The 27,986-nt window shown below is 42.4% G+C and overlaps 1 protein-coding gene across 1 annotated transcript in view; it reads left to right on the top strand.

The window, feature by feature from the left end:
- Window positions 1–27,986, top strand: part of DEUP1 (deuterosome assembly protein 1) — a 427,064-nt gene that overhangs the window by 99,900 nt on the left and 299,178 nt on the right. The window contains exons 2-4 of the mRNA XM_044071821.1: window positions 427–533; window positions 12,727–12,880; window positions 12,978–13,277. Coding sequence (XP_043927756.1) covers window positions 427–533; window positions 12,727–12,880; window positions 12,978–13,277 — 561 coding nt within the window. The remainder of the gene's footprint in view (window positions 1–426; window positions 534–12,726; window positions 12,881–12,977; window positions 13,278–27,986) is intronic.

Raw genomic sequence — 27,986 nt, 5'->3', positions numbered from 1 at the left:
CCAATTTTAAATGGAATTCTATCATTCTATCTGTCTAGCTATCATTCCCTCATTCTATCTATCTTTATCTGTCAATCTTTCTACATCTCTACCTAAACAAATGTAATGCTGGACTGCACTTAGGGAAAAACACAAGTGCTTACTGAGCAGTAGTTAGCTCTGCTTGCTTAACCACATCGCCATGATTCTGGATCAGCACTTATGCTGAGTCCAGACCTTTCCATTACTGGACTACCCTCAGCTATCCTCATTCTGTAGTTTAAAAGTTTGCAGAATAATTATTAATTCATTTTTGATATCATGTGGTTCTAATAATTTGGAGACAAACTTCAGTCCCTGCACTGGGGTTTGCATGCACTGAGATAAACATTGTAGCTTCAAAGATGGTGATTCATGGCATGTAAAATTTGTTTTCTGTTCTTTCAGGTAGGAAGGCTGAAGCAGGAATTAGACTATGTTGAAATCTCTAAACAGAAGATGACTGAAAATTATGAAGAACAGATTGAGAGGTTTAAATGTGAGGTAAGCGAAGAGTGATGTAAAAGAAAACATAATGAATTCATTTTGAAAGTCTTTCCATGCGCATCTTAAGTTAAATATGGTTTCCCATAATAGTCACCACAGATAAAACAGCACAACTAATGTCAAACAAGATGGATGGCAGTGGTAAGTAACTAAATACTGGGGGAGGTGCTTAATAACATCTGAAAGGTCTAGCATTTGCTAAAAGAAAATGTCTTCCATGAAGGGTATTACTGCAGTTAGAAAATATTTTTTTAAACAAGGACCAGTTTGTATTAGAGGTTTTATTTAATTCTGAACATATGCATTTTCTGGAAAATTAGTCCCTTTCAGAAAGATGAGTACAAAATAAAAACATTAAACTTTTTTAAGATTTCATTGTAATAATTGTAATGAACAACTTTGTTGTTTGACTTTCTGATATGTACTGGAGTCTGGTGCCTTTTCCCAAGCAGCATGTTTTCCATATGTTACTAGTTTTCTCTTTATGAGTTTTCACATTTTTTCTTGCTGTTTCTTCTGAGCTACCAACATACACAGAGCAATAAAGAAAATAAAATAGTTTGTAGTGGCTTTTCTGTAAATATGTATGTTCTTATAACATAAAAACTAAGAAAATCCCATATTTTATGATTGTTCCTCTACAAGTGCAAATATTCTAATGTCATCAAACATGTAATACTCTGCACTCCCAAAAAATAAGTGTAATCAGGCTAAATAACAGGAATATTAGGAAGGCAAAGATGTTTCTTATTTGTATTACAGGTGTTTCCATTCTTTTAGCTCACTTGTGGCTTTATCATGTATGTTATAATTCATGCAGTTCTTTTTAGTATGAATAAAACTTAAATCCTATATGAGTGCATTGAAGATATTGTGCGCTGCTTTAACTTTGAATGTAACTATATTTTACTCTGTTTTATATATGTATGTTTTTTTAATTCTGGAACATGTTTATTGTGCTGTTCAGACAAAGTCAAATTAGTTGTTACAGAGATCACAATATTACTATGCAAAACAGAGGCAGTTTTATATACTGCACATTACTGTATCATTTTCTATTTTTTAATATTTATTCTTAACTAAGTGTGGTATTAATAAGTGCAGTGTGTAATTCCAAAGGGCTGGTACACCACAGTTTGAAATATGCATTCTATGGTCTTCTGTAGTTCACAAATTTCCAGCAACTGTGAAGGTCTTCCCACTCAGTAGTGGGGAAACCAAGGATGTACAAGTATGCTGTACGTATGCAAATGGCAGTAGCTGGGATGGTGTGCAATTCATAGACACTGAAACACAGGTGCATATAAGTAATCAGTAAAAGTGATGTGTTGCTAGTGCTTGGGCACTAGATGGATAAAGCCCTCACTGAAGTCCAGGCAACTTGGATTCAATTAGTAGCTCATGTAGCTGTGGCACTGGCAAGGGTGGACATCTGTGCACATCCTGGGGGTAGGAGGGAGGAGCATGTGCACAGAGCACACAAAGCAGTAGGAATTCACTGTGGATGTTTCAGACATAAATATCTTTTGTTCCATAATATTCTCCTAAACAATGTTTTTTTTTCTCTAATTTCCCCATGAATCTTGTCACAATCAAGCTATACATAGCTTACTTATAAGCATTTTTGCATTTCAGTACACACAGTATTGCTGCATGACCCTTTCCCCCAGATTGTCAGTGCCTTTTTTATCACATTCACTAAGTGTTAGTCTGAATCACAAAAATAACAAGTTTTTACTTGACTCCAGTATTGCACATTTGCTCTTATACCTTCAGTATTAATAGCACTCAGTATATGTATACCTCACTCTCAGAATCTTTAATCTGCTGTTCTCCATTTTACCCTCTCTACTGCAAATCTGCAATACTATTATCCCACTTCATCAATTGTATTCTTGTTTGGCTTGCATACTTAAAATCTAACATCTGTATAACTAGTATTATCTATTTTATTGTATCACCTATTCTGTAATGCAGTGATGTGAGAGTGTTCGATCTCGCCGTTTGTAATTACACCTGGGTTCGGAGCCGATCCTCGGCTCCGTGTCGGCCGCTCTGCAAGCTCTGCATCGAGAAGAAGCTCGAGACCAACCTAACTCCCACAATCCCCCTCTGCCTTTACCTCAGATCTAGTTTGCCGCTGCAGCGTTCGCATCAGTTTGATGAGCTCGAGCAACCTTAAGCTAAGATTTATATTTTTCTTATATTTCTTAAAAATGTTTTCTTCTAAAATTTTATATTAAGTGACTGTGTGTGTGTGTTGGTAGTGTTTCGAGGAATTCTCGGTTCCATATATAGTTCTTTTATACTTTATTAGAGTTTTCCCTCGGGGCCTACCCCACCCTTTTACTGGATTGACTACTGGATTGACCTTTTTACTGGATTTGACTAAAGTTTCTGGATTAGACAAAACTACTGGACTTGACTTTTTACTAACTTTTCCTTTGTTAGCTATAACTAAGATTGTGACATGTCTGAGAAAGCTAAGTCTGGCTTTAAACATTGCCAATGTGGGCAAAAGATGTCAGTGACTGATAATCATAGTTCCTGCGTCTACTGTCTTGGCCCTCTCCATCTGCAAGAAGACTGTTCAATTTGTCATTCTTTCAGTGGAAGGGTCATGACAGATAGGCGCAGGAAACTTATGGATAGGGGTCTTTTAAAACCTACCTTTCAAGAGGCTCTGGATGCATCAGACCAGGCATGCAAATCCTCGAAGGAATCGAAGACGTCGGAGCCCAGGTCATCGGCTCCGAGCTCTTCAGTTAAAGTTCGATCACTGGTTCCACAGACTTCGGGGCCGAGTGTTGAACTATTGTCAGTTTCCGAGCCTCGAGTCTTGGAACCGGTGACGGAGCTCCCTCCCCCGACACTGTTGAGGTCGGCTCCGTCTTCGATTCCTTCGACGCGCTCTTCCAGACCCCTCTCCGACACCGATGTAGACCGCGTGGTGCAGAAATTAATGGAGAATACGGCCTTATCCAAGCTCATCTCTGTCTCCTCCCAGTTGGTGTCGAGACTCGAAGGCCTTCCCTTATCTCCATCTGTTCCTCCTCCGAAACCTATCCAGTCTTCGGAGCCGGAAGAGGCTGATCTGCTGATTGTGGAGCCCTCGGTGCCAGAACCGTCTTTCTCTCGGTCGGCTCTGTTCACCTCGACTCCGTCGGATCCGGTACCGGAGTCTCGGAGCCGAAGATCCATCCTTGGATCCGGGACTGAGAGTCGGACCGATGTTTCGGTTCCGACGCTCCCTCTCGGGGCCTCGGCTCGGATCGACTCGGCTCCATCCTCGGGGTCGATGCCATCGGTGCCTGTCTCGGGGATTCTTCCTATTTCCTCGGAACCGGGAGATACCTCGACTCGGGACCCGGGGGCCTTCGACCTCATGAGGAAGGTGTTGTCTACCCAGACAACCACATCAGCAGAAACAGCTTCTCCTTCCCATAAAGGACCGTTATCCTCCTCTGCACCCACGGCTACATCTAAGCGTCGAGCACCTGTGTCTCAGCCACCCCTGGAGGGTGCCCCCTCTTCCTCGGAGGCTTCTTCGGATGCTCCCCCTGAGGAAGTTCCGAGGAAAAGATTGTGTAAGAGGAGACACTTAGATTCTCCACAAGAATCATTGACATCGGACACTGACTTAGATGAGTCAGAAGGGTCCCCAAAGTCACCCTCAGAGGATGTCTCTTTTTGGACATCCTGGAGATCCTAAAGCAGAGAGGTGATTGGCAAGCCCTCCCCCCTTCTGAGGATGAGTCAGTTTTGCTGAAGGCATTCGGTGCTCGCCCTTCCTCCTCCTGGGTCACTCCGCCCTTGATGAGTTGATGGAGCTGATTGCTTTCGAAGGCGTGGGAGCCGCCTGACACGGTGGAGCCAGTCCCTAGAAAGCCTAACAAATACATTACTGCCCCTCAGGATAAGGCTTATCTGACAAAGGGAGTGCCAGTGGACGCTATGGTGGTGGCAGCTGCCACGAAAAAGGAGATGTCGGAATCTTCCTCATCTGTCCATCCGCCTAACAGAGATTCTAGGACTATGGACAGGTATGGGAAGCGCATTTTTAGTTCAGCGGCTTTTTCTATGTGATCCCTGAACTATTTGAACCACTTCACACGGCTACAGAGGGATCTAATCAAAGAGTTGGGAGATACCCTCCAGGGTACTACAGATGCTGCTATTTCAGAAAAAGTTACAGCACATCTCAATACCCTTACGTCTATTGCAAACTCGTCCATGAGGCTGATATCATACGCAGCCAAAGGATCGAGTAGGGCAGCAGCTTCAGCGATTGCTCTTCGTAGGCAATCCTGGATGCGCTTATGTTCATTTGCGGAAGCCTTCAAGTCTTCCTTTACTAACGCCCCATTTGATGGTGCCACTCTCTTTGGCCCCAAAGTAAAGGAGACCCTTACCCGGTGTGAGCAAGAGGGAAAGACTCTGCTGTCGGAGTCTGTTTTTCCACCCCATCCAGACCATACCCCAAAGGGCAACGTGGTGGAAAAATGTGGTTTCGAAAACCCCAAGGATCTTTCCCAGGCACACAGGGTGATGCCCCTTCTAGAGGCAGAGGAGGGGGCAGAGGTGGAAGACGCCGCCCTGGCAGCAGAGGGGGTCCGCAAAAACCAAGGTGACAGGGATACACCCCCTGGAAAACCTTTCCAGCACTCCTGAGAGGAGGCCCGACTGTCCTGCTCTGGAGGCAGTCGGGGGTCGCTTAGCTTTATACCCTCAGGCCTGGCAAAATCTTACATCAGACAACTGGGTAAAAAGCGTTGTTACCAGAGGATACAGAATACCCTTCCTATTGCCCCCAATTCCGAAGAAAAGACTCCCAGATGTGCCGCCCCATCTGTGAGACCCTGCAGCTATAGAAATTTCAAAGCTGCTAGAAAAAAGAGTCATCCAACCAGTCCCAGTGGACCAAAGAGGATTCGGAACTTACTCAAGGTTCTTTTTAGTTCCAAAGAAGACAGGGGACTGGAGGCCGATTCTGGACCTAAGCAACCTCAATACCTTTGTCAAGAAAGAAAAGTTCCAGATGGTCACGCTTCAATCGATCCTTCCATTTTTACAGAAGGACGACTGGATGTGCTCAATAGATCTGAAGGACGCATACTACCACATCAAAATGGCCAGGGCGTCCAGGGATCACTTGCGCTTCCGGCTGGGAGCCAGCCATTTTCAGTTTTGAGCCCTGCCCTTTGGTCTGACCTCAGCCCCCAGGGTTTTCACCAAATGCATGGCAGTGGTGGCGTCTCACCTGAGACGCCTGGGATTCCAGGTGTTTCCGTATCTGGACGACTGGCTCCTTTCTGCCACCACCCAGCGTCAACTTATTCAGGCCAGGGATTACACACTACAGCTTTGTGTTCATCTCAGAATTTCCGTAAACTTCGAAAAATCTTCACTACAGCCATCACAGCATATCTCATTCATAGGAGCAGAATTGGATACGCATCATTTAATTCTAAGACTTCCTCCAGAAAGGATAGCCTCACTACAAAGCCACATATTAATTCTTCTGTCATCCAGAAAATCCCCAGCAAAACTGGTTCTGAAGGTTTTGGGTCTCATGGCAGCTTCTCTCATTGCGATACCATTGGGAAGACTGCACATGAGAGTTCTACAATGGCTACTGTTTGCACAATGGTCGTTCCAACAGCTACCTCTGACACACGAAATTCTGATCACAAACACATGCAAATCACACCTAGCCTGGTGGCTCCGGACTTGCAACCTTTCCAGCGGAAGACCATTTGTGCTACCCACGCCGACAGCTACGGTGACCACGGACGCTTCCCTGATAGGGTGGGGGGGCATCTTTCAGGGACAGACAGTCCAAGGCGAATGGACCAATTTAGAGTACAATCTGCACATCAATGTTCTAGAGTTGAGGGCAGTGTTTCTAGCGTTGCAACACTTTGCTCCCCTTCTTCCTCTAGGGACTATTGCAGTTCAGACGGACAACATGTCCGTAGTCTGGTACATAAACAAACAAGGGGGAACCAAGTCTTATCAGCTATGCAGAGAGGCCATGAGAATCTGGCAATGGGCGGAGTCCACGGGTCGCTTTCTGATTGCAACGCACATCCCGGGGTCATCCAACGTCATAGCCGACAGGCTGAGCAGAGCAATCCTGTTGCCTCACAGTGGTCCCTCAAACACTCAGTTGCGAAGAAGATTTTTTCGCAAGTGGGGCCAGCCTTCCTGCGATCTTTTGCGTCTCCAATGAACGCCAAATGCAGGAGCTACTTTGCCCTATTACCCCCTCCAGGGGAAGTCCCCAGGGACGCGCTGGTTCACGATTGGCCCCGGGTCTCCTGTATGCTTTTCCTCCCTTTCCCCTGATTGCAAAGTTTCTGCAGAAAGCCAACAACCTGCAAAGGACGATTATCCTCATTGCCCCATTCTGGCCTCGTTAAATCTGGTTTCCCTTTCTTCTGGCACACCGCATTCGGGGACCCTGGATCCTGGACCCGGAGCCAGATCTACTGACCCACTCGTCAGGGGCTCCCCACCCCTCACTTCTGTCACTCCAACTAGCAGCTTGGCTGCTCCGCTTCCCTACTTAGCCAGGTCTGATCTTCTTTCACCTGCAGTTCAGAATATACTAGTGGCTTCTCATAAAGCTTCCACTACAAAGACCTACACTGGTAAATGGAAGCGCTTTGTTTTCTGGGCAAATACACAGCATTTGGACCCTGTTATAGCTCCCTTAAATAAGATCTTGGAGTTTTTAACCGAATTGTTCAACCAAGGAGCTTCTCCTGCCACTTTAAGAGTGCAATTGGCTGCCATTTCCAACTTTCATGTGGAAGAATGTGGGGCCCCTATTATGGCTCACAGACTTTGTAAGGCCTTTTTAAAAGGATCTTTCCATATTAGACCACCAGTTAGAACTCCAACATCTCCTTGGAATCTGAACCTTTTATTATCTAAATTGATGTTACCTCCGTTTGAACCAGCCTCCTCTTGTCCATTGAAGTATTTGTCGTGGAAGACCCTCTTTTTGGTGGCCATTACATCGCTAGGCGGTGTCAGAGCTTCAGGCTCTTTCTATTAAACACCCTTATCTGATCTTTCACTCTGACAGAGTATCTCTTCGCACTAATCCATCCTTTCTCCCCAAAGTTTGCTCTATTAATAACATTAATCAATCCATTGAACTCCCTACCTTTTTCAAAAATCACTCCAATAAGTTGGAGTATATGTTACACAAGTTGGATGTTCATAGACAACTTAGATTTTACCTGGATAGAACAAAGGATCACAGGAAATCAGATCAACTTTTGTAGCCTTTGCAGACAGCAGGAAAGGTGTAGCAGTTACTAAACGAACCCTTTCCAAATGGCTAACTGATTGCATTATATTTGTTTATGCTACTTGAACAAACTTTACCTGTCAAACCCAAGGGCACACTACAAGATCAGTATCTACATCCCTGGCTCATGCAGCTCGCTACCATTAGACACTATTTGTGCAGCTGCCACTTGGTCTAAACCACATACTTTCATTTCTCATTACAAGGTAGACAGGGTTTCTAGGGACAGGGCAACCTTTGGTTCCACTGTGCTCAAGAACGTTCTCCGTGAGTTCCTCAGGAACATGGAGCTAGGGGCTACCCAGGTGTAAGAACAAGCGAGATCGAACACTCTCACATTTAGAAGTTATGTCCTTACCATAACGTTCCATGTGGAGTGTTCATCTCGCCTTTGTTCTTACATTCCCACCCTCCCACCCTCAGGAAGAACGCACAGTTTGGTGTCTGGTTTGGTTTATCCTGCTTCTGCATTTCGCAGTTGTTGTGTATATATGTATATATATATATATATATATATATATATATGTATAGGTGTTCTTGCAGTTATGTTTTTTGGCATGAATGTGTTTCTCTCTCTGACTTCTGGTTTGCTTGCAAACTAGATCTGAGGTAAAGGCAGAGGGGGATTGTGGGAGTTAGGTTGGTCTCGAGCTTCTTCTCGATGCAGAGCTTGCAGAGCGGCCGACACGGAGCCGAGGATCGGCTCCGAACCCAGGTGTAAGAACAAAGGCGAGATGAACACTCCACATGGAACGTTATGGTAAGGACATAACTTCTAATTCTGTACCATCACTGCTTGATTTCTGTATTTTGATTCTGTTGCTTTATCATGTTGTTTGTTTTTGGAGATTTTCTCCCCGAGCCTCTACTGAAAACGGGCTCACTTCCTGATAAACAAATGCAAATAATTAAAATAATAAATATATGCTGAAGTGTACTGTCAGTCATTTTTAACATTACACATTGCTCCCATAGCTCCCAGACCCCAGTCTGTACATGTTTTCATCAGTTTGCTTCTTTGCTGAATGTGCAGTCTCATAAATAGAACTAAAGTACACTTGTAGATCTTTTTCATCAAATACATCAATTCTGAACTCATTTCTTCCTTGCATTAACCTTCACATAAATAAAAATATATCTTGTCCATGCAGAAATATCCTGTTTTATCAAATAAAGCCAAGAAACTGTTTAGAGAAGTAAAAAATTCAGATGTCATTCCACAGAATCATTCCTGACCAAATGAAGCAGAAATGCATTTCCTGAGCTTTGAACCCTAATGGAACAATTGTGCTTTCCCAAATATCATAATAATTGATCCTCTCATCTATTTTTGCCTTAGTCCATTCCAATGGTCACATTCTATTTTTATAGGTTCATAGGCAAGTAATAGGCTAACTACCCTTGTGGACCGTTTTAAGCCTAGTTCAATTTCTGTAAAGGTGAAAATCAAATCCTGTACCTTGTGTCTGTGATTTAGACACCCTAACCATTATGACAGCCCTCCCATCCCTATGGGGTACATTACCTGCAGTTCATTGCATTGGAGCTGTAGTAACATAAGATTTAGTAGTAGCGATTCTAGAATTTATCAGCTGTCCCTTCAGTTGCTGCTTCACACTGTTGCGACCATAATTCTCCTCTCCTGCTTCCAACACAACGTCATCTTACTCACATGTTGACAAACCCACATATTTCAGCAATTCCACATCACCCATGGGCATGACAACAGCCTATACTTGAAAAGAATTGCTGTTGTTGTCCACACACTGCTACATCACATATCCCAGTGGCGTCAGAGTGGCATCATTCAGTTCTGTCTCATTTATCGTTTCAAAGTATTATTACCTAATCCATCTGAAACCACAATGTTTATCAAGACTTTCTCTTCCTGTTTGTCAGGAGAAGTAGTATCACCACTATCATTCATCTCCTGTAACTCTGTAGCTTTCTCTGCCATCTTGGTTTTCTAGCAGAGTCTTCCTCGCTAAGAAAAAATGTGGGAATTTCCTCAGTGCTTAGCCAAATTTTCTGTAGTCAATATGAATGCCACCATCGGTCTCCCCTTAAAATAGGCCACAGATCTAATGATTCTAAATAACCCAGTCAACAAAGCATAAACAAATACATTTATTATTTATTTTTTTCTTTTTGTTGAGTGGGATAATCTGATTTGGCAAACCCCTTTTCATAGGAGGCCCAGAAAGACAAGCTCAATATTTACATATTAAATCATAAAACATTATCAACGTAGTATTTGATTGCAATTTTAAACTACCCAAACTGGGTTTGAGAAATACAAAAAGTTTCCAAAAATATACCCAGGTATGAACACAAGAAAATAAACAAATAGCATGCATGTAATATATACAGATATATGGGGCAGAAATTAACATTTTGGTTCTATACAAGAAGAAAAGAGAATGGTTATAAGACTGTACAGTTAGACTGAAGAAGTGGTGTGGTTATCCAAGTGCAGAGCAGGAGCATTACCAAGAGTTGGAGAGACACTGAGTCTGGCTTTAAAGGTTTCAGTTTTTTTCTAGTTACTGTAGTACATACATAAATAAAGCTGGTTTGCATGGGTGATAAAGTGCACATATGTTTTCCTGTGTTGGCTTCTATTATGAAATGACAGATCTGGTTTGCAGTAGTTTATATGAGCTTGATATTTGTTATTAATAAAAACGTGATTATTGCTTGATCAGAAGGCTGCACGTACAGACGTGTGTGCTGACATGCACATACAAGCATGATTTGGCAGAACCCTCAATGAAGTCACTGAAGCAATGGTAAACATTGTCTTAATGCTATGAAAACTTAGGTTATACTGTTTTCTCGCAGACATTTCCACAACCAGTATTTTACCATTGCCCTAGCTTCCAAATGTCTCACAAATTTGCATATATATCTTTCTCTTACAATACAGCAAGTTATTTTTTGACTAATGCTTTACCTCTGTATTGCCTTGTCTTGTCTACACTCGCACACTCTCCTGCCCCTTCATCTCCTCATGTCTTTCGTCTTTTTTATACCTACCTTTCTAACATTAATTCAGTTCAAACTCTGTTATGTATTGCAGCTGACCCTCCTTTGTCCTACCTTATCTACCTCAAACATTCTCCTGACTTTTAGTCTTCAAATATCCTTTCTTTCATTTTCCTATTGTCTTTGTTTTACTTTTGAATTCCTTACACCTTCTGTACCCCTTATGCTCCTTCAGCCATTTCCTCACCTACAACAGCTCTCCTTCTGTTTTTCTGATATTTCTCCTTCCTTATTCTCTTATGTTTCCCACCCCTCTACTTCTGCTCAAGACCTTCCGTCTTGGAAGTATTGATGCCTTTTTGTAACAGATGCAGATATATGTGTCATAATATACTACGTCCAAACTCTCCCCACCCAAGATAATGTGAACATCTCTACAGTTGTTTAAAGCCTCTGAAAGTGCAGGGCTACAGTTTCTTCCACATACTTAGACCAGCTACACCACAGACAGGGTCCAAAGGAAGGTGAAAGTGTCTCAGTCTATATCAGAAACAACTCCCCATGAAATATCATCAAACAAACCCCCCTCAACTATCACTAGGGAGCACAGACAAGTGTAATGGACATTGTCTCTGGCATGGAAGAGATGTTTGCATTTTAGGTGCAATATAGGGGGCTGGAAAACCTTCTACATAAATATAAAAGACTACAATGGCAGAGGTTGCATCTGCAAGCTTCATTGGAAGCAAAAGTAATTCCTTGTGGCTTACGTATACTAAATATGCCTACATATGGAAATTCTTATCCTGAATTGTTACATAAGTGGCAAGAGTTGAATTTATCTTTTAGCTCCAAATACATGGAGCTTCTTATAGAATTCTTTTCACCACTTGAGACTGAATTAAAAACAGAGATCATGGCTCTAGAGAACAAGATATCTGCAACTTTCTCTACTGCCATTACCTTGAATAAAATGGGCCAACTACATGAAAATATTAGTGCTTATGAGAGGAAACTTCAAAATATCAAATTAAATAAATTGAACAGAGACAAACTCAATTTTAAGAACAATAATGTATTTTCATGGCCGAGGGACTCTATAAATAGACCTATTACTCAGAATCCTGCTACTATGAACGTAGAGAATAGTAGGACATTGAATATTGAAACACAACCCTCCACTTCCGGTTTTCGCGCTAGTAATCTGAGCGCCAATATGGTAACAACAGTTACACATAGGAAAGAAAGTGCTAGCATCAGTAACTCTGCTCCTAAAGTTACTTCCTATGTTTCAGCTGTGAATGGAGATATACCTACATCGACTGGGAGCAAGAAACAGCAGAATGAAGAATGAAGAAACGCTAGTAATACAGGTAAGAGTCCTACAAGTAGTATACAAGCTAGCGCTACAGATAGCAGCGTTCTTTTAGACAATCTGAAAGTGAGAGAGTTTTCTTTGAAAACAGCTCTCCCATTCAGAGCCAGGGCAAAAAGCAATCCAACCATGGTGAATACAACAAAAGTAGACAGAACTGTACATTTCTTGAAGAAAAGGAGAATGTAAATAATCTTGTTGTAAATATTTCTATTACATTGACTAATGAACAGAGTAACCTACTTAACAAGGGTCTATCTTTCATTCCTGCCAGAAAGGCAGATTTAACAGAAATGATAACAGACTTAAAATTACGTGGTAGAAATTTAAGCTTAAAAATGTATGTTTCCTAATAACAATGATGTCAATATTAATGTATATAAGAAACCCAGCACGTTTATATCTTTTACTCCTCCAGGTATACAAAGATTTGTAGATATTTGTGAACATGCTTCAAAGAAATGCACACCACTAATTTAAATGGCTGCACTTTCTATAATCTTTCTGTATTAGAATACAGGGCTCTGGATGAATTACAGAATTTACATTCTATTGTTATAAAGCAGGCAGATAAAGGTGGCAAAATTGTTTTAATGGATAAAGATCTGTATGTTAATCAGATGAATGTCTTATTATTAGATAACCTTATCTATCGACCATTAACAAAAGCAGCTGTAACTGCTATTACTGATAAGGTGTCTTTTTTTAGTATTTGACCTACTGATCACAGGATTAATTGATGAATCTTTGTTTAATTATTTTTTGGTGCAGAAACCTTTAATTCCCAGAATATATGGCTTACCCAAGATCCATAAGCATACCACTGCCCAGCTTATGCGACCCATTGTATCAGGTGCAGGCTTGTGTACTGAGCCTCTGTCAATTTATGTAGAAGGCATTTTACATGAGTTCTTAAATAGTTGTCACACTATTTTGAGAGATACAAATATGTTTTTACAGCGTCTGTATGACAGAATGGAAACTATTGATAATGATGAAGCATTTGTATTTCTTACCATGGATATTGAATCTCTATTTACGAGTATTCCAAATGTATGGGGAATTGATAAAGTAAGGGAATTTCTAAATACAGACAGGAAACTTATTTTAAATAAGATTATGTTGGTCTGTAGTTTATTAGAAATCATATTTGAAAATAATGTTTTTACTTTCCAAGATGAGTTCTTTTTACAGATAAATGGCGTAGCAATGGGCACCTCATGTGCCAATACTTATGCCAATTTATCATTAGTAAGATGGGAAGAAGAACATGATGTGAGAGTGTTCAATCTCGCCGTTTGTTCTTACACATGGGTTTGGAGCCGATCCTCGGCTCCGAGTCGGCCACTTAGCAAAGCTCTGCATCGAGAAGAAGCTCGAGACCAACCTATCTCCCACAATTCCCTCTGTCCTTACCTCAGATCTAGTTTGCCGCTGCAGCTGATCACATCGTTTGAAGAGCTCTGAGCCAACTTCAGATAAGATATAGCTTTTTTTTTTCTAATAGAATTTTCATCTGAATTTGTTAGATTGTGAGACTTATTAGTGTGTGTGTGTGTGTATGGGTCTACGGTTCCGATTGACTAAATTATTAGTGTTTAAAAACAGTTTTGTTTAGTTAGGATCCCTAGGGCCTTCCCCACTCACTAAATTTCGGATTTGACTACTAAAGTGGTTACTTCATAACTTTAATTCTCGGCCTTGGCTAAGATTAAGTGTAGTGATTGTAATTTCACTAGTTATTGTGACATTTTTTGACTTTGACATGTCTGACAAGGTTAAGTCAGGTTTTAAATGATGTCAGTGCGGACAGAAGATGTCTGTCGCAGACAACCGTAGCTCCTGTGTCTACTGTCTTGGCCCTCTCCATCTTCAGGAGGACTGCTCCATATGTCACTCTTTTAGTGGAAGGGTCATGACAGATAGGCGCAGGAAGCTTATGGACAGGGGTCTTCTGAAGCCTGCTTTTCAGGAGGCTTTAGATAAATCAGACCAGACTTCTAAATCTTCGAAGGAGTCGAAGACTTCAGAGCCTACGTCATCGGCTCCAAGTTCTTCTTTTAAAGTTCGTTCACCGGTTCCACAGGCTTCGGGGCCGAGTATTGAACTAGTGTCTGTCACCGAGCCTCGAGTCTTGGAACCGGTGACAGAATTGCCACCTCCTGCTCTTTTGAGGTCGGCACCATCTTCGATTTCTTCGACACGGTCTTCCAGGCCCCTCTCCGACACCGACATAGATCGTGTGGTGCAGAAGCTGATGTAGAACACTGCTCTGTCCAAACTCATTGCAGTCTCCTCTCAGTTGGTGTCGAGACTCGAAGGCCTTCCCTTGTCTCCATCTGGTCCTCCTCCGAGGCCTGTTCAGCCCTCGGAGCCGGGAGACGCTGATCTGTTGATTGTAGAGCCCTTGGTGCCGGAACCATCTCTTTCTCGGTCGGCACCGTTAACCTCGACTCCGTCGGAACCACTCCCGGACTCGCGGAGCCGACGATCCATCCTTGGTTCCGGGACCGAGAGTCGAACCGATGTTTCGGTACCGACTCTCCCTCTCGGCGCCTCGGCACGGATCACCTCGGCTCCGTCCTCGGGGTCGGTGCCCTTGGCTTCTGCGTCGGAGATTCCTCCGCGTTCTTTGGAACCGGGGGATTCTTCGGCTCGGGGTCCGGGGGCCTTCGATCTTATGAGGAAGGTATTGTCTTCCCAGACAACTACCTCAGCAGAGGCAGCGTCTCCCTCCCATAAAGGCCCGTTGTCCTCTTCTGCACCTACGACTACTCCAAAGCATCGAGCACCAGTGTCTCAGCCGCTCCCAGAGGGAGCCCCCTCTTCCTCGGAAGCTTCATCGGATGCCCCCCCCCGAGGAAGTCCCGAGGAAAAGATTGTGTAAGAGGAGGCACTTGGATTCTCCACAAGAGTCCTTAACATCGGACACTGACTTAGATGAGTCAGAAGGGTCCCCGAAATCACCTTCAGAGGATGTCTCCTTCTCTGACATCCTGGAGATCCTAAAACAGAGAGGTGATTGGCAAGCCCTACCCCCTTCTGAGGATGAGTCAGTTTTGCTGAAGGCATTTGGTGCTCGCCCTTCTTCCTCCTGGGTCACTCCGCCCTTCAACGAGCTAATGGAAATGGTTGCTCGAAGGGCGTGGGAGACACCTGACACAGTGGAGCCAGTTCCCAGAAAACCTAATAAGTATATTACGGCCCCTCAGGATAAAGCATACCTCACAAAGGGAGTTCCAGTGGACGCTATGGTGGTGGCAGCTGCCACTAAGAAGGAGATGTCTGAATCTTCCTCATCTGTTCATCCGCCTAACAGAGATTCTAGGACCATGGACAGATATGGGAAGCGCATTTTCAGTTCAGCGACTTTTTCCATGCGATCGCTGAACTATTTGACACATTTCACACTTTTACAGAGGGATCTAGTCAAAGAGTTGGGAGATACCCTCCAGGGTACTACAGATGCTGCTGTCGCGGATAAGGTTACAGCACAGCTTAATACCCTTACATCTATTGTGAACTCGTCCATGAGGCTCATCTTGTATGCAGCCGAAGGGTCGAGTAGGGCTGCGGCTTCAGCGATTGCTCTCCGTAGACAATCCTGGATGCGCCTATGCTCCTTTGCGGAAGCCTTCAAGTCTTCCTTTACTAACGCCCCTTTTGATGGTGCCACTCTTTTTGGCCCCAAAGTAAAGGAGACCCTTACCCGGTGTGAGCAAGAGGGAAAGACTCTGTCTGCTGTCGGAGTCCGTTTTTCCACCCCATCCAGACAGTACCCCAAAGGGCAATGAGGTGGGAAAATGTGGTTTTGTAAACCCCAGGGTTCTTTCCCAAGCACACAGGGTGATGCCCCTTCCAGAGGCAGAGGGGGGGCAGAAGTGGAAGACGTCGCCCTGGCGGCAGAGGGGGTCCGCAGAACCAAGGCGACAGGGATACTGTCCCTGGGAAGCCTTTCCAGCACTCCTGAACGGAGGCCCGACTGTCCTGCTCTGGAGGCAGTCGGGGGTCACTTAGCTTTATACCCTCAGGCCTGGCAAAGTCTTACCTCAGACAGATGGGTAAAAAGCATTATTACCAGAGGTTACAAAATTCCATTTCTATTCCTCCCGCTACCACAGAAAAGATTCCCAGATGTACCGCCCCATCTGCGAGAACCTGCAGCTATAGAAATTTCAGGGCTGCTAGAAAAAAGAGTCATCCAGCCAGTCCCGGCGGACCAAGGAGGATTCGGAACTTACTCAAGGTTCTTTTTAGTTCCAAAAAAGACAGGGGACTGGAGGCCAATTTTGGACCTAAGCAAGCTCAATACCTTTGTGAAGAAAGAAAAGTTCCGGATGGTCACGCTTCAATCGATCTTTCCATTCTTACAGAAGGACGACTGGATGTGCTCAATAGATCTCAAGGACGCATACTACCACATCAAAATGGCCAGAGCATCCAGAGATCACCTGTGCTTCCAGCTGGGAGCCAGTCACTTTCAGTTTCGGGCCCTGCCCTTTGGTCTAACCTCAGCCCCCAGGGTTTTCACCAAATGCATGGCAGTGGTAGCGTCTCACTTGAGGCGCCTAGGATTCCAGGTGTTTCCGTATCTGGACGACTGGCTCCTTACTGCCACCACCGAGCGTCGACTGATACAGGCCAAGGACTACACACTCGACCTTTGTGTTCAGTGAGGAATTTCGATAAATTTCGAAAAATCTGCCTTACAGCCATCACAGCATATCTCATTCATAGGGGCAGATTTGGATACCCGTTCTTTGCTTCTAAGACTTCCCCCAGAAAGAATAGCGTCCCTGCAAAAGCACATATCTCTACTTCTGTCATTCAAAAAATCCCCAGCAAAACTGGTTCTAAAAGTCTTGGGACTCATGTCAGCTTCCCTCATTGCAGTTCCCTTGGGAAGACTACACATGAGAATTCTTCAATGGCTACTGTTCGCACAATGGTCGTTCCAACAGTTACCACTGACACACGAAATTCACATTACAAACACCTGCAAAACACACCTGTCTTGGTGGTTACAGAGTTGCAATCTCATCGGCGGCCGACCGTTTGTGTCGCCCCCACCAACAGCTACAGTGACCACGGACGCTTCCCTGATAGGGTGGGGGGGGGGCATCTTTCAGGGACAGACAGTCCAAGGCGAATGGACCAATCTGGAGTACAACCTGCACATCAATGTCCTGGAGATGAGGGCAGTGTTTCTGGCATTGCAACACTTTTCCTCCCTTCTACCTCTAGGGACCATTGCAGTTCAAACGGACAACATGTCCGTAGTTTGGTACATAAACAAACAAGGGGGAACCAAATCTTACCAGTTATGCAGAGAGGCCATGAGAATTTGGCAATGGGCAGAGTCCACAGGTCGCTTTCTGATAGCAACACACATCCCGGGGTTATCCAACGTCATAGCGGACAGGTTGAGCAGAGCCATCCTGTTACCTCACGAGTGGTCCCTCAACCAGACAATAGCGGACATGATATTCCGCAGGTGGGGCCAGCCTTGCTGCGATCTGTTTGCGTCTCCAATGAACGCCAAATGCAGAAGCTACTTTGCCCTATTACCCCCTCCAGGGGATGTCCCCAGGGACGCTCTGATTTACGATTGGCCCCCGTGTCTCCTATACGCTTTTCCACCTATACCTCTGATACCGAGATTTTTCCAGAAAGCCAAGGATCTGGAAAGGACTGTAATTCTCATTGCCCCATTCTGGCCTCGTCAAATTTGGTTTCCCTTTCTTCAAGCACACCAAATACGGGAGCCCTGGATCCTGGACCCGGTGCCAGATCTACTGACTCATTTGTCAGGAGCAACCCACCCATCGCTCCTATCCCTCAGATTAGCAGCTTGGCTGCTCCGCTTCCCTTTTTAGCCAGGTCTGATCTTCTTTCTCCGGCGGTTCAGAATATTCTAGTAGCCTCTCATAAGGCTTCCACTACAAAAATTTACACTAGTAAGTGGAAACGTTTTGTATACTGGGCAACTGCACAACATTTAGAGCCCTTAATTGCCCCACTAAACAAAGTTTTAGAGTTCCTATCCATGCTATTTCACCAAGGAGCTTCTACTGCCACCTTGAGGGTTCAGTTGGCTGCTATTTCTAACTTTCATGTTGGGGAAAATGGAACACCCATTATGGCTCATAGGCTTTGTAAAGCTTTTTTGAAAGGATCCTTTCATCTTAGACCACTATTCAGGTTTCCTATACCTCCGTGGAATCTAAACCTTCTTTTATCCCAGCTAATGCTACCACCCTTTGAACCAGCCTCTTCCTGTTCCTTAAAGTTCTTGTCCTGGAAAACTCTCTTTCTAGTAGCTATCACTTCAGCCAGACGAGTGTCGGAACTTCAAGCCCTTTCCATTAAACACCCATATTTAATTTTTCACCCAGATAGGGTATCCTTATGCACCAACCCCTCTTTCCTCCCCAAGGTTTGTTCAGTCAACAACATTAATCAATCCATTGAACTCCCCACGTTTTTCAAAAACCATTCCAATAAGCTAGAATATATGTTGCACAAGTTGGATGTTCATAGACAACTCAGATTCTATCTAGACAGAACGAAAGATCATAGAAAAGCAGACCAGCTCTTTATAGCCTTTGCGGACAACAAAAAGGGCATGGCAGTCACGAAGCGTACTTTATCCAAATGGCTATCTGATTGTATTACCTTTGTTTATACTACTACTGATCAAAGTTTGCCCACTAAACCAAAAGGACATTCTACTAGAGCAGTTTCCACATCTTTGGCTCATGCGGCCCGCCTACCTTTGGATACTATTTGTGCGGCCGCCACTTGGTCTAAACCACATACGTTCATCACTCATTACAAAGTGGATAAGATTTCCAGGGACAGGGCAACTTTTGGTTCCACTGTGCTCAGGAATGTTCTTCCGTGAGTCTATCAGGGTCACGAAGCTAGGGACGCTACCCATGTGTAAGAACAAACGGCGAGATTGAACACTCTCACATAAAGAAGTTATGTCCTTACCATAACGTTCCATGTGGAGTGTTCATCTCACCTTTGTTCTTACATTCCCACCCTCCCACCCTAAGGTCAGGAAGAACGTCCGGTTTAGAGGTCTGGTCTGGTTCTCCCGCTACTAGTGTCTCTCTGTTGTGCTGCTGATTTCAGTTACGACCCTTGTATGTATGTATGTTTACAGTATTGTTGCTGGATCTGGTGATGTTTTTTTTTTTGCAAACTAGATCTGAGGTAAGGACAGAGGGAATTGTGGGAGATAGGTTGGTCTCGAGCTTCTTCTCGATGCAGAGCTTTGCTAAGTGGCCGACTCGGCTCCGAACCCATGTGTAAGAACAAAGGCGAGATGAACACTCCACATGGAACGTTTTGGTAAGGACATAACTTCTTTTTTTATCAGTTTTGAATCCTTACTATGATTTTATTCTTTGGTATATACGTTTTGTGGATAATGTTTTTATTTTGTGGAAAGGGCATGGTTCAAATATTAGTAATTTTGTAGATTATTTACACAGCACGACAGATTTTTTGAAATTTTCTTATACATTTTCTGATACATCTATTTATTTTTTAGATGTAAGTTTAACTAAAACTGACTTGAAAAAGTAAAAAACTAGCATCTATTACAAACCAACTAGAACCAATGCCTGTCTCCACAAATCTGGTATGCATCCAAGACACATATCCAGAAATGTTCTTAAAGGACAAGTATTTAGAACTTTACGTTTACACAATGATGATGAAGAGGCTGTGGGTGCCTTGAACAAATTACATAGTGAGTTTGAAAAAAGAGGCTATTCAAGCTCAGAAATCACAAATGTGATAGCCGAAGCATGAAAAGTTAGATCAACAAGATGCAAACCTTATATGAGCTCGCATGGAACTAACAAGAGAACAAACGGAAATATTGATACTGATAAGAATAAATTCAGAGTAGTTTTTCGGTTTGTAAGTGATATCAATAAATATACTGATATCATAAAGAAGAATTGGCACCTATTACAAGAAATACCAAATCTTGTCCCGATGATTGGTGATACGCCAAATTTTAGTTTTAAGAATAATGTGTCATTGAAGCAACACTTGTGTAACAAAGAGCATAAACTCTATAGAAAAAAATTCTCCAACAGACAAGGCACTTTTCCATGTAGGAATTGTGCACCTGTCAGTATATATATATATATATATATATATATATATATATATATACTAAAAATGAGTATATCCATCCAGTGAAACATTTTAAGTTGCATACTAAGAAATATTATGACTGTAAGAGTAAAGATGTTATTTATTTTAGTTTTTGTCAAGTGTGTCATGCTTATTATATAGGAAAAACAAATAGAACCTTTAAAGATAGAATATTAGAACATGTGAGAGACATACGAAACCAGAAGCAGTCTAATGCCCTGGCTGATCATATTTTAAATACAAATGGTACTCATTGTTTTAAATTCTTGGTCTTACAACAAATATTAAGGACTAACAGAGGTGGGGATGTAGAGAATTATACAGAAGAGGCAGAACAAAAATGGATTATTCAGCTAAATGCAGATACATATCCAGGTTTGAATGGCTGTACCTCATTAGTTCCTTGTCTTAAAGCAAGACGTCTTAAACATTAATTTTTAAGTTTTATGATAAAATTGTTAGAGTTAGGAAGACTTTTTTATATGGAATATATCTATAGTATAAATAATAATGGTGGTTCCTACATAGATTTTAAGCTTGGTTTTAACTTTGTCATGTGTTTTCATGAGTTGTGTATCAACAGTGTTTAATTGTCTGACTATATTGCTTTAAATGTTTGAAATGATTTTGATTGCTTAAGTATTTAACCCAGCATGGTTTGCATCTATATTGTCTGATGAAGCAACATTGAGTTGCGAAAGCGCTCACCCTCTGTTCTTTTAATAAAAGTAACTGTGGATAGTTTAGTGTGTAGCTTTGGTGCCTTATTTTTACTTTTATTGCTGTACTCTTGGCACCTCAGTGTACCTGCAGCTGGTTCAGTTTGTACACAGCAGTCCTAGGTGCACTGTCTAAAGCCAAAAACACTGTATCAACGAACCCTGTTAACATCCCAGAGTGCCTCCTAAATAGCATGAAATATGACCTACCTGGACCAGTGGAATCACTGTTTAACCATAGCTTCCAGACAAGCTTTGTGCCATGCAAATGGAGAACTGTAGTGGTCATTCTTCTGCACAAGGTTGGGCCATCAATGAACCACAGGAACGTCAGACCCATAAGTCTAACTAGTCTCATAATGCAAAGCCATAGAAAGAATCTAAACCTCTTCTGTGACATAAACAAAACATGCTGAAGGGACAGGTATGTGTCTCAAGAGATTACACTTTACCCATCATACATCATTATAAATTAATAATACATAGCGGTGAAGTCACACAAGGATAATATAACAGTGATGTACAAGACTGCATGTCTAAAATAACCACTTAAAAATAGTTCTAAAACTGAAAGATAGAAAGCAAGAAAGAAAGACAAGCACCTCTAGAACAAGCACCTGAGAGTAATAGGTAACAATATAAGCTCATACTTGGTGAGGAAAGGACTACAGTAGGTTGGACATCTGAGAAAAAATAAGGATTAATGCTAACAATGTGAAAAGAGGAAGGCAGAGAGAAACATTCACAAAACAAATAGATGTAGAATGGAATGTAAACAAAGCATAAAAAAATAAACTAATATACAGATTAGAACAGGGAGAAAAACGAAAAGCTGTGTTATTGTTCACAACACATTGCTTAGAGATGAACAGGAAGGGCAGGGCCAGAAGGGTCAGTTAAGAAGACATGGACTGCTGCTGGAAATCTGGTGTTTCAGATTAAGCATCAGAAATACTACTTCAGAAAAAAGGTGGTAGAGACAATGAGTGTATTTTCTGACCCGGTAGCACAATGTGCATCCGCAAAGAAATTTAATGTTATTTGAAGCCGAGTGAGAAAAGGATGAGATGGAAGGTCATCTGCGTGGGGGCTAGCTGCTGTGATCAAACTGAATTTACAGGCAACTGGTCTTGTTCTTTAATTGTTACTGTTTCAGTTTAATGCAGAACAGTGCATATTTGAAAGGAAAAAGCCAAGCAAAGGAGGGGTGAAGTTGTTATTGCAGAGGATTAAGGCTATTAGCTGTTAACAAGCTGTTTCCTGTAGTCCATGGTTTGATTCCCTCAACTGATACTTGCCTACTGTGTGACTCTGAGAAAGTCAGTTAATAAGACAGTCCTTCTGAGTCACCCTTGAAAGCAACTCTTGTTTCCAGCTGGCTTGCCTAGTTAACAAATAAAATAAAATAAAAATCTTTGGCAAAACTGGAAAACCTTTTGGGAATATTTTATATGACTTAACAATCGAAGGCAAATATAAGCAGTCAGTAAATAAAATGAGGTTTAGAAGTGATATAGGTCAGGCAAAAACTATTCCGATTCAGTGAATTCTTAATTCTGGGATGTCTATGAAATTCATTACAAATAGAAATATTATCCTTCTTTACAGACAAGTGGTAATGCACCCTATCGAGTACTAGATGCTGTTCTGGATGCACCATTACCAATTATGGTGCCCTGAACAATTTCCTCAAGTCAAGTTAACTGAAATCATATATTAGGAGCCCTCACAGTATAATGTTAATTATAATGTGACATGGGTGTCTACAAAACATTAAATAGCTGCACTGACAAATTCATCCCCTGAGATATATAGTTGGAAATTCTCCAAAAAATCTAAGTGATGGAAATACAAATCTCAAATTATTAAACCAAAGGGGAAAAAAAAGCATACAATGCCTTCAAACTTTGTCCAGCTCAAAGCAGCAAGGATAAAGTCATCTCTATCTATAAAGAGCTCACTAAACAATCAAAAGTATCATAGGTTTGCTTGAGGTAAAAGGTGCTAGGAAGACAGATGACAGTGATAGAGTCGGCTACAACCACATCTGAAAAAGGAAGGTGTAAGAACAGGAATGGCATGTGCTAGAACAAAACAGTGTTACCATAACATAGCTTACAGATATTACTAACACATTAGCCTACAGATGTGGAGCAAATTTCAGGTTACAAAGAGGACTGCATCCACTATTCATCCCTACCATTGAGAAAGATATTATGGCCCTATTTGTATACTCAGTTCTGTTTATGTTGCAGGCAAAGTTTAAATAACTGGATCTAGTGTTTTTAGTGCTGTTTGTTTTGCAGATGTGCAAACAATCCATCAGGACTGGATCTGAATATGCCTTATATGCCAGACATAGATCACCTCTCAGTAACCTTTAGGAGACTGAGTATAGAATAAGGCCTTAAGGCAGTCTGTGTAGGACAGAGTATTAATACCATGGATTCTGTTGGTGAGGAACCTCTGTGGGTGCCCAAGTCATCCTGACAGTTACAGTTCTTGCTTGTCTCATTTTTTTTTTTTTTTTTTTTTGCTGTCATCTTGCAATCAACTTTATTGGTCCCTATAACATACCAGAAATGTTCTATTATATTTTTTTTCATATTTTTCTCAGTGGTATATGTGTGAAAGTTCATTAATCTCTCTTTGCATGTTTGTGTTTTATAGACTATGTAGTTTTGGATACACTCCTTTGGACTGTTTCACCCCTGTCTGAAAGGAACCCAATCCATTGGAATAGGCTCCCTATCCATGAAAGGAACCCAATGCTATGGAATAGGCTCCCTATCCATGAAAGGAACCCAATGCTATGGAATAGGCTCCCTATCCATGAAAGGAACCCAGTGCTATGGAATAGGCTTCCTATCCATGAAAGGAACCAAATGCTACGGAATAGGCTCCCTATCCATGAAAGGAACCCAATGCTACGGGATAGGCTCCCTATCCATGTGAAGCAGAGATCATCCTTGACCTTATTCAAATGTAACCTTGACCATTGGATGGGAAAGTGTAAATTCTTCCCCATTCTGCCCCCAAGTCTAAATGGAGAGAGGCAGGCAGTAAGTAAAATATTACAGAAAAAATATGACACCCTATAAAGCCCTCAGTCACCTCCAAACTAACATGCCTTACCTAATAGACATGCAAGGCACATGGGGACACAATTGGGTTGGTTTGCATAATTAGACTTATAAAGGTCCTGGTAGTAATTAGCCTATTATGTACCTATAAACCTATGAAGCTGATTATTTTTACTGTATTTCATAAGAATCCTTCATTATTTGTGAGATTTCTCACACTTTAGTAGTGTCTGGCTCTAGTATCTAGATTGTGTGGTTTCCCTACATTTGAGCATTTTTAAATTAAGAGGGTTTTCTGGCTGCATTCTTGTGGCAAAGGTGTGCTGTAGCAAACCTATCTGAGGTGGGGACCATTTTCCTGATTAGACTGTAGGCCTTGCTGTTGTAAAACTTGTTTTACTGATTCTGTATATGCTCAGTGTTTGCGCTTGGCTGCTCTCCACGTTGCAGCAATTAGCATTACACTGTATAAATGCAAGACCTTTCAAATTAAAATTTCCCTTAGAAAAACTGTCTCTGCAAACTTCCCCAGTCGTCCCCCCAGCTGCTCTAGGAGCATCTGAGTTGTGCGCAGAGCAGCATCCCTTTGTTGGATATCTGCGGTTCACACTGATTACAGTACCCATTCTGCGCCCATGTGCTGTTATCACAGGCCAGTCAAATCAACCCACTCATCTACCTGGTTAAACCCATAGTAAAAAACCTAAACCATGGAGAGGCACTTTTCTGCTATCTCTGTGGCCAGCCTGGTGGACGTGGTCATCCTGAGGCAATGTAACAACTGTCTCATGTATACTGACAACTACTTAATCCTGAAAAAAAAAAACTATATGTGAGAGGTTTCATTACACTATGAAAAGTGAGACATAACTCTCATGTACTGACAAATCAAATGACAAACAGGTTGTTAGTATATGCACATCATTTCCCCTCACTAAATAAGGTCTTGACTCATAAACCCATGTATGCGGGTGTACTCACAAGTAACTTAAAAAAAAACTTCAGAGGCTTCCCATATACTACCATCAGAAACCACAGTCAGACAAAACCAAGTCAACACTAACCACTGCACATAAAAATGCACATCACAGTGTCTCCACAAGCAAGCCCCTAAGGTGAAACACCACACATTCAAACATCTTCTTTATAGAAGACTCCACAGTGAGACACACAGAGGCCCCCCTCAACAGGTTGGATAAAGAGAGGGTTATAGTCAGTTGTATGTCAGGAGCCAGGATTCTCCAGATCATGCAGGGACTTAGGTCACTCAACCACAAGTACCAGTATGACTCAGTCATATTCCATGTATGTGTGAATGACTTGAGAAATACATCCCTGGACTATATGAAGAGAAACATGATGGACCTCTCTGAATGCATGTTTTAGGTCTGTTTGAGCCTTGCATTGAGCAGTCTTCTACACTCACCAAGAACGATACCACAATACTAACAGAAAATTATTGACATCAATTATTGGCTTAGCTATTGGTGTCATTCCAAGGGGATCCATTATTTGTTGGCCTGGGATGACTTGATCAACAGACCACACTGCTTTGCCAGAGATGATCTGCACCTGTCGCTGCTAGTTTTTCAAATACTGGCCAAGGCATTAGCCACTCCCATAGTGCCTTTTTTTAGGCAGTGCCAAACTATTGGACCTACCAATGTAACAAATTCTTCTGGTGCTAAGCTTAAGGTACTACTGCTCAGTACTAGGAGACTTAACAAGAAACTGCACTCCCTGGAAGCTCTCCTCAGCCTGGAGAATGCTGACGTCTGTGCAGTTACATGGTTCAAGACTGCAGAAAGCACCCAAACAGTGCAAGGCTACAATGTCTATTGCACATTCAGACCACTCTCTGAAAATGAAAAAAATAAAAAAAAAACAAAAGGAGGAAGTGTTTCCATTTACATAAAAAACAATCACACCTCAAGATTGGTCATTCAGGATGACTCACTTGAGCTATTCCATGTCCAACTAACCATAGGCAAAATCCCCCACCATATCATCACTAGCTACAGGTCCCCATCCATGAACTTTGAAAACCACTCTGCATACCTGAAGTTACTAGAATCACTTACCATTCGGCCCAACACACTACTCTTCGGCATTTTTAACTACCCTTCCATAAAATGGGAAAAATACACAACCACTAAAATGCAGGCTCAAGAGATTCCTGGACTTTGTCAATGCAAATACTCTGGAATAGCTGGTCTGCACTTCCACTAGGGGCTCAAATATTCTTCAGATAGTACTCACAAACATGGGGAAGTGTTGCACCCCCCCCCCACCCAAGTAACATTCTCATTGGTAAGATCAGATCATAAATCAGTCTCCTCTGAAATTAATGTAATGGTAGAAACCCCATGAAACCCGAAAGAACTGTTTCAGAGGCAAATTACCTTCTATTAAGTGAAAACATAGTCATTTTAAAGCTCTCCCTAACCCCCAAAACACAGAGGCCTATTCAGAAGTATACATGAATACCCAGTACAACCACTTAAACAACTGCATAGAAACAGCAGTACCTGACCAAACTAAACCTAGGTCTAGCCATAAAAACAAGTCACCCTGGTAGACTCCTGGCTTAAACAGACTATACAATAGAAGGAAGAAATTCCTGTCTAGAAGTAAGAAGGAGGGTGCACAACAGAGGTAAAAAAAAACCTCATTAGTCTTAACAGGCAAATCAGGGAACTAGTCAAGTCTTCAGAAAGCTAAATCTTCTTCTTCTTTCGGCTGTTCCCATTAGGGTCGCCACAGCAGATCATCTGTTTCCATTTCTTCTTCTGCATCTTGCTCTGACACACCAACCACCTGCATGTCCTTTCTCACCACATCCATAAACCTTATCTTAGGCCTTCCTCTTTTCCTGTTACCTGGCAGCTTCATCCTTAGCATCTTTTTCTCAATATACTCTGCATCCCTCCACAGCACATGTCCAAACCAACGTAATCTTGCCTCTCTGGCTTTGTCTCCAAACCTTCCAACCTGGGCTGACCTTCTAATATACTTATTCCTAATCCTGTCCATCCTCGTCACACCCAGTGCAAATCTTAACATCTTCAACTCTGCCGCGTCAAGCTCTGACTCCTGCCTTTTTGTCAATGCCACTGCCTCCAACCCATATAACATAACTGGTCTCACTACCCTCTTGTAGACCTTCCCTTTCAGTCTTACTGGTACTCGTCTGTCACAAATCACTCCTGACACTCTTCTCCACCCACTCCATCCTGCCTGTACTCTCTTCTTCACCTCTCTTCCACACTCACCATTACTCTGAAACAGGGGCGGCTCATGCTATAGGACTGCAGGACTGCAGCCCTCCCACCTAGAAACAAAAGAAATAAAAATGTGAAACATAAAATTAAAAAAACAAAAAAATAAATTTTTTATGAGTACTGGAACTTCCGCACATGCGCAGACACACTCAGACTGCACCGCAATCTGTGCGAACTCTGACTGCCTGAGTCAGCAGTCCAGATACAGGGAAGGTATTTTCTGCCCCACAGATGCCCAGGAATCTGTGCAGTAGACGACCACACAGAACAGAGGAGCTCCAGACTGCTTGATCCGCAGACAGGACCAATCAGGAGAGAGGTGAGGTTAAGCTCTCACAGGGATTCAAGCACAGGACCAATCAGGAGAGAGGTAAGTTGAGTTTTAAGTTCTTGCAGGGAAGTGTTGAAGTCGAGCGCGGGTTTGGAGGTTTGCTGCTTCATGTTTAAGTAGTGGAGTCCGGACACATTTACAGGTAGTGGAGTGTGTGTTTTAGTAGTGGATTCCAGACACATTTACTG

Source organism: Protopterus annectens, chromosome 5.part0, assembly GCF_019279795.1.
Source record: "Protopterus annectens isolate FY-2018-M chromosome 5.part0, PAN1.0, whole genome shotgun sequence".
Classification (NCBI taxonomy): Eukaryota; Metazoa; Chordata; order Ceratodontiformes; family Protopteridae; genus Protopterus; species Protopterus annectens.
Note: the sequence above shows the minus strand (reverse complement) of the source record. Positions and strands in the feature narration are given on the sequence as shown.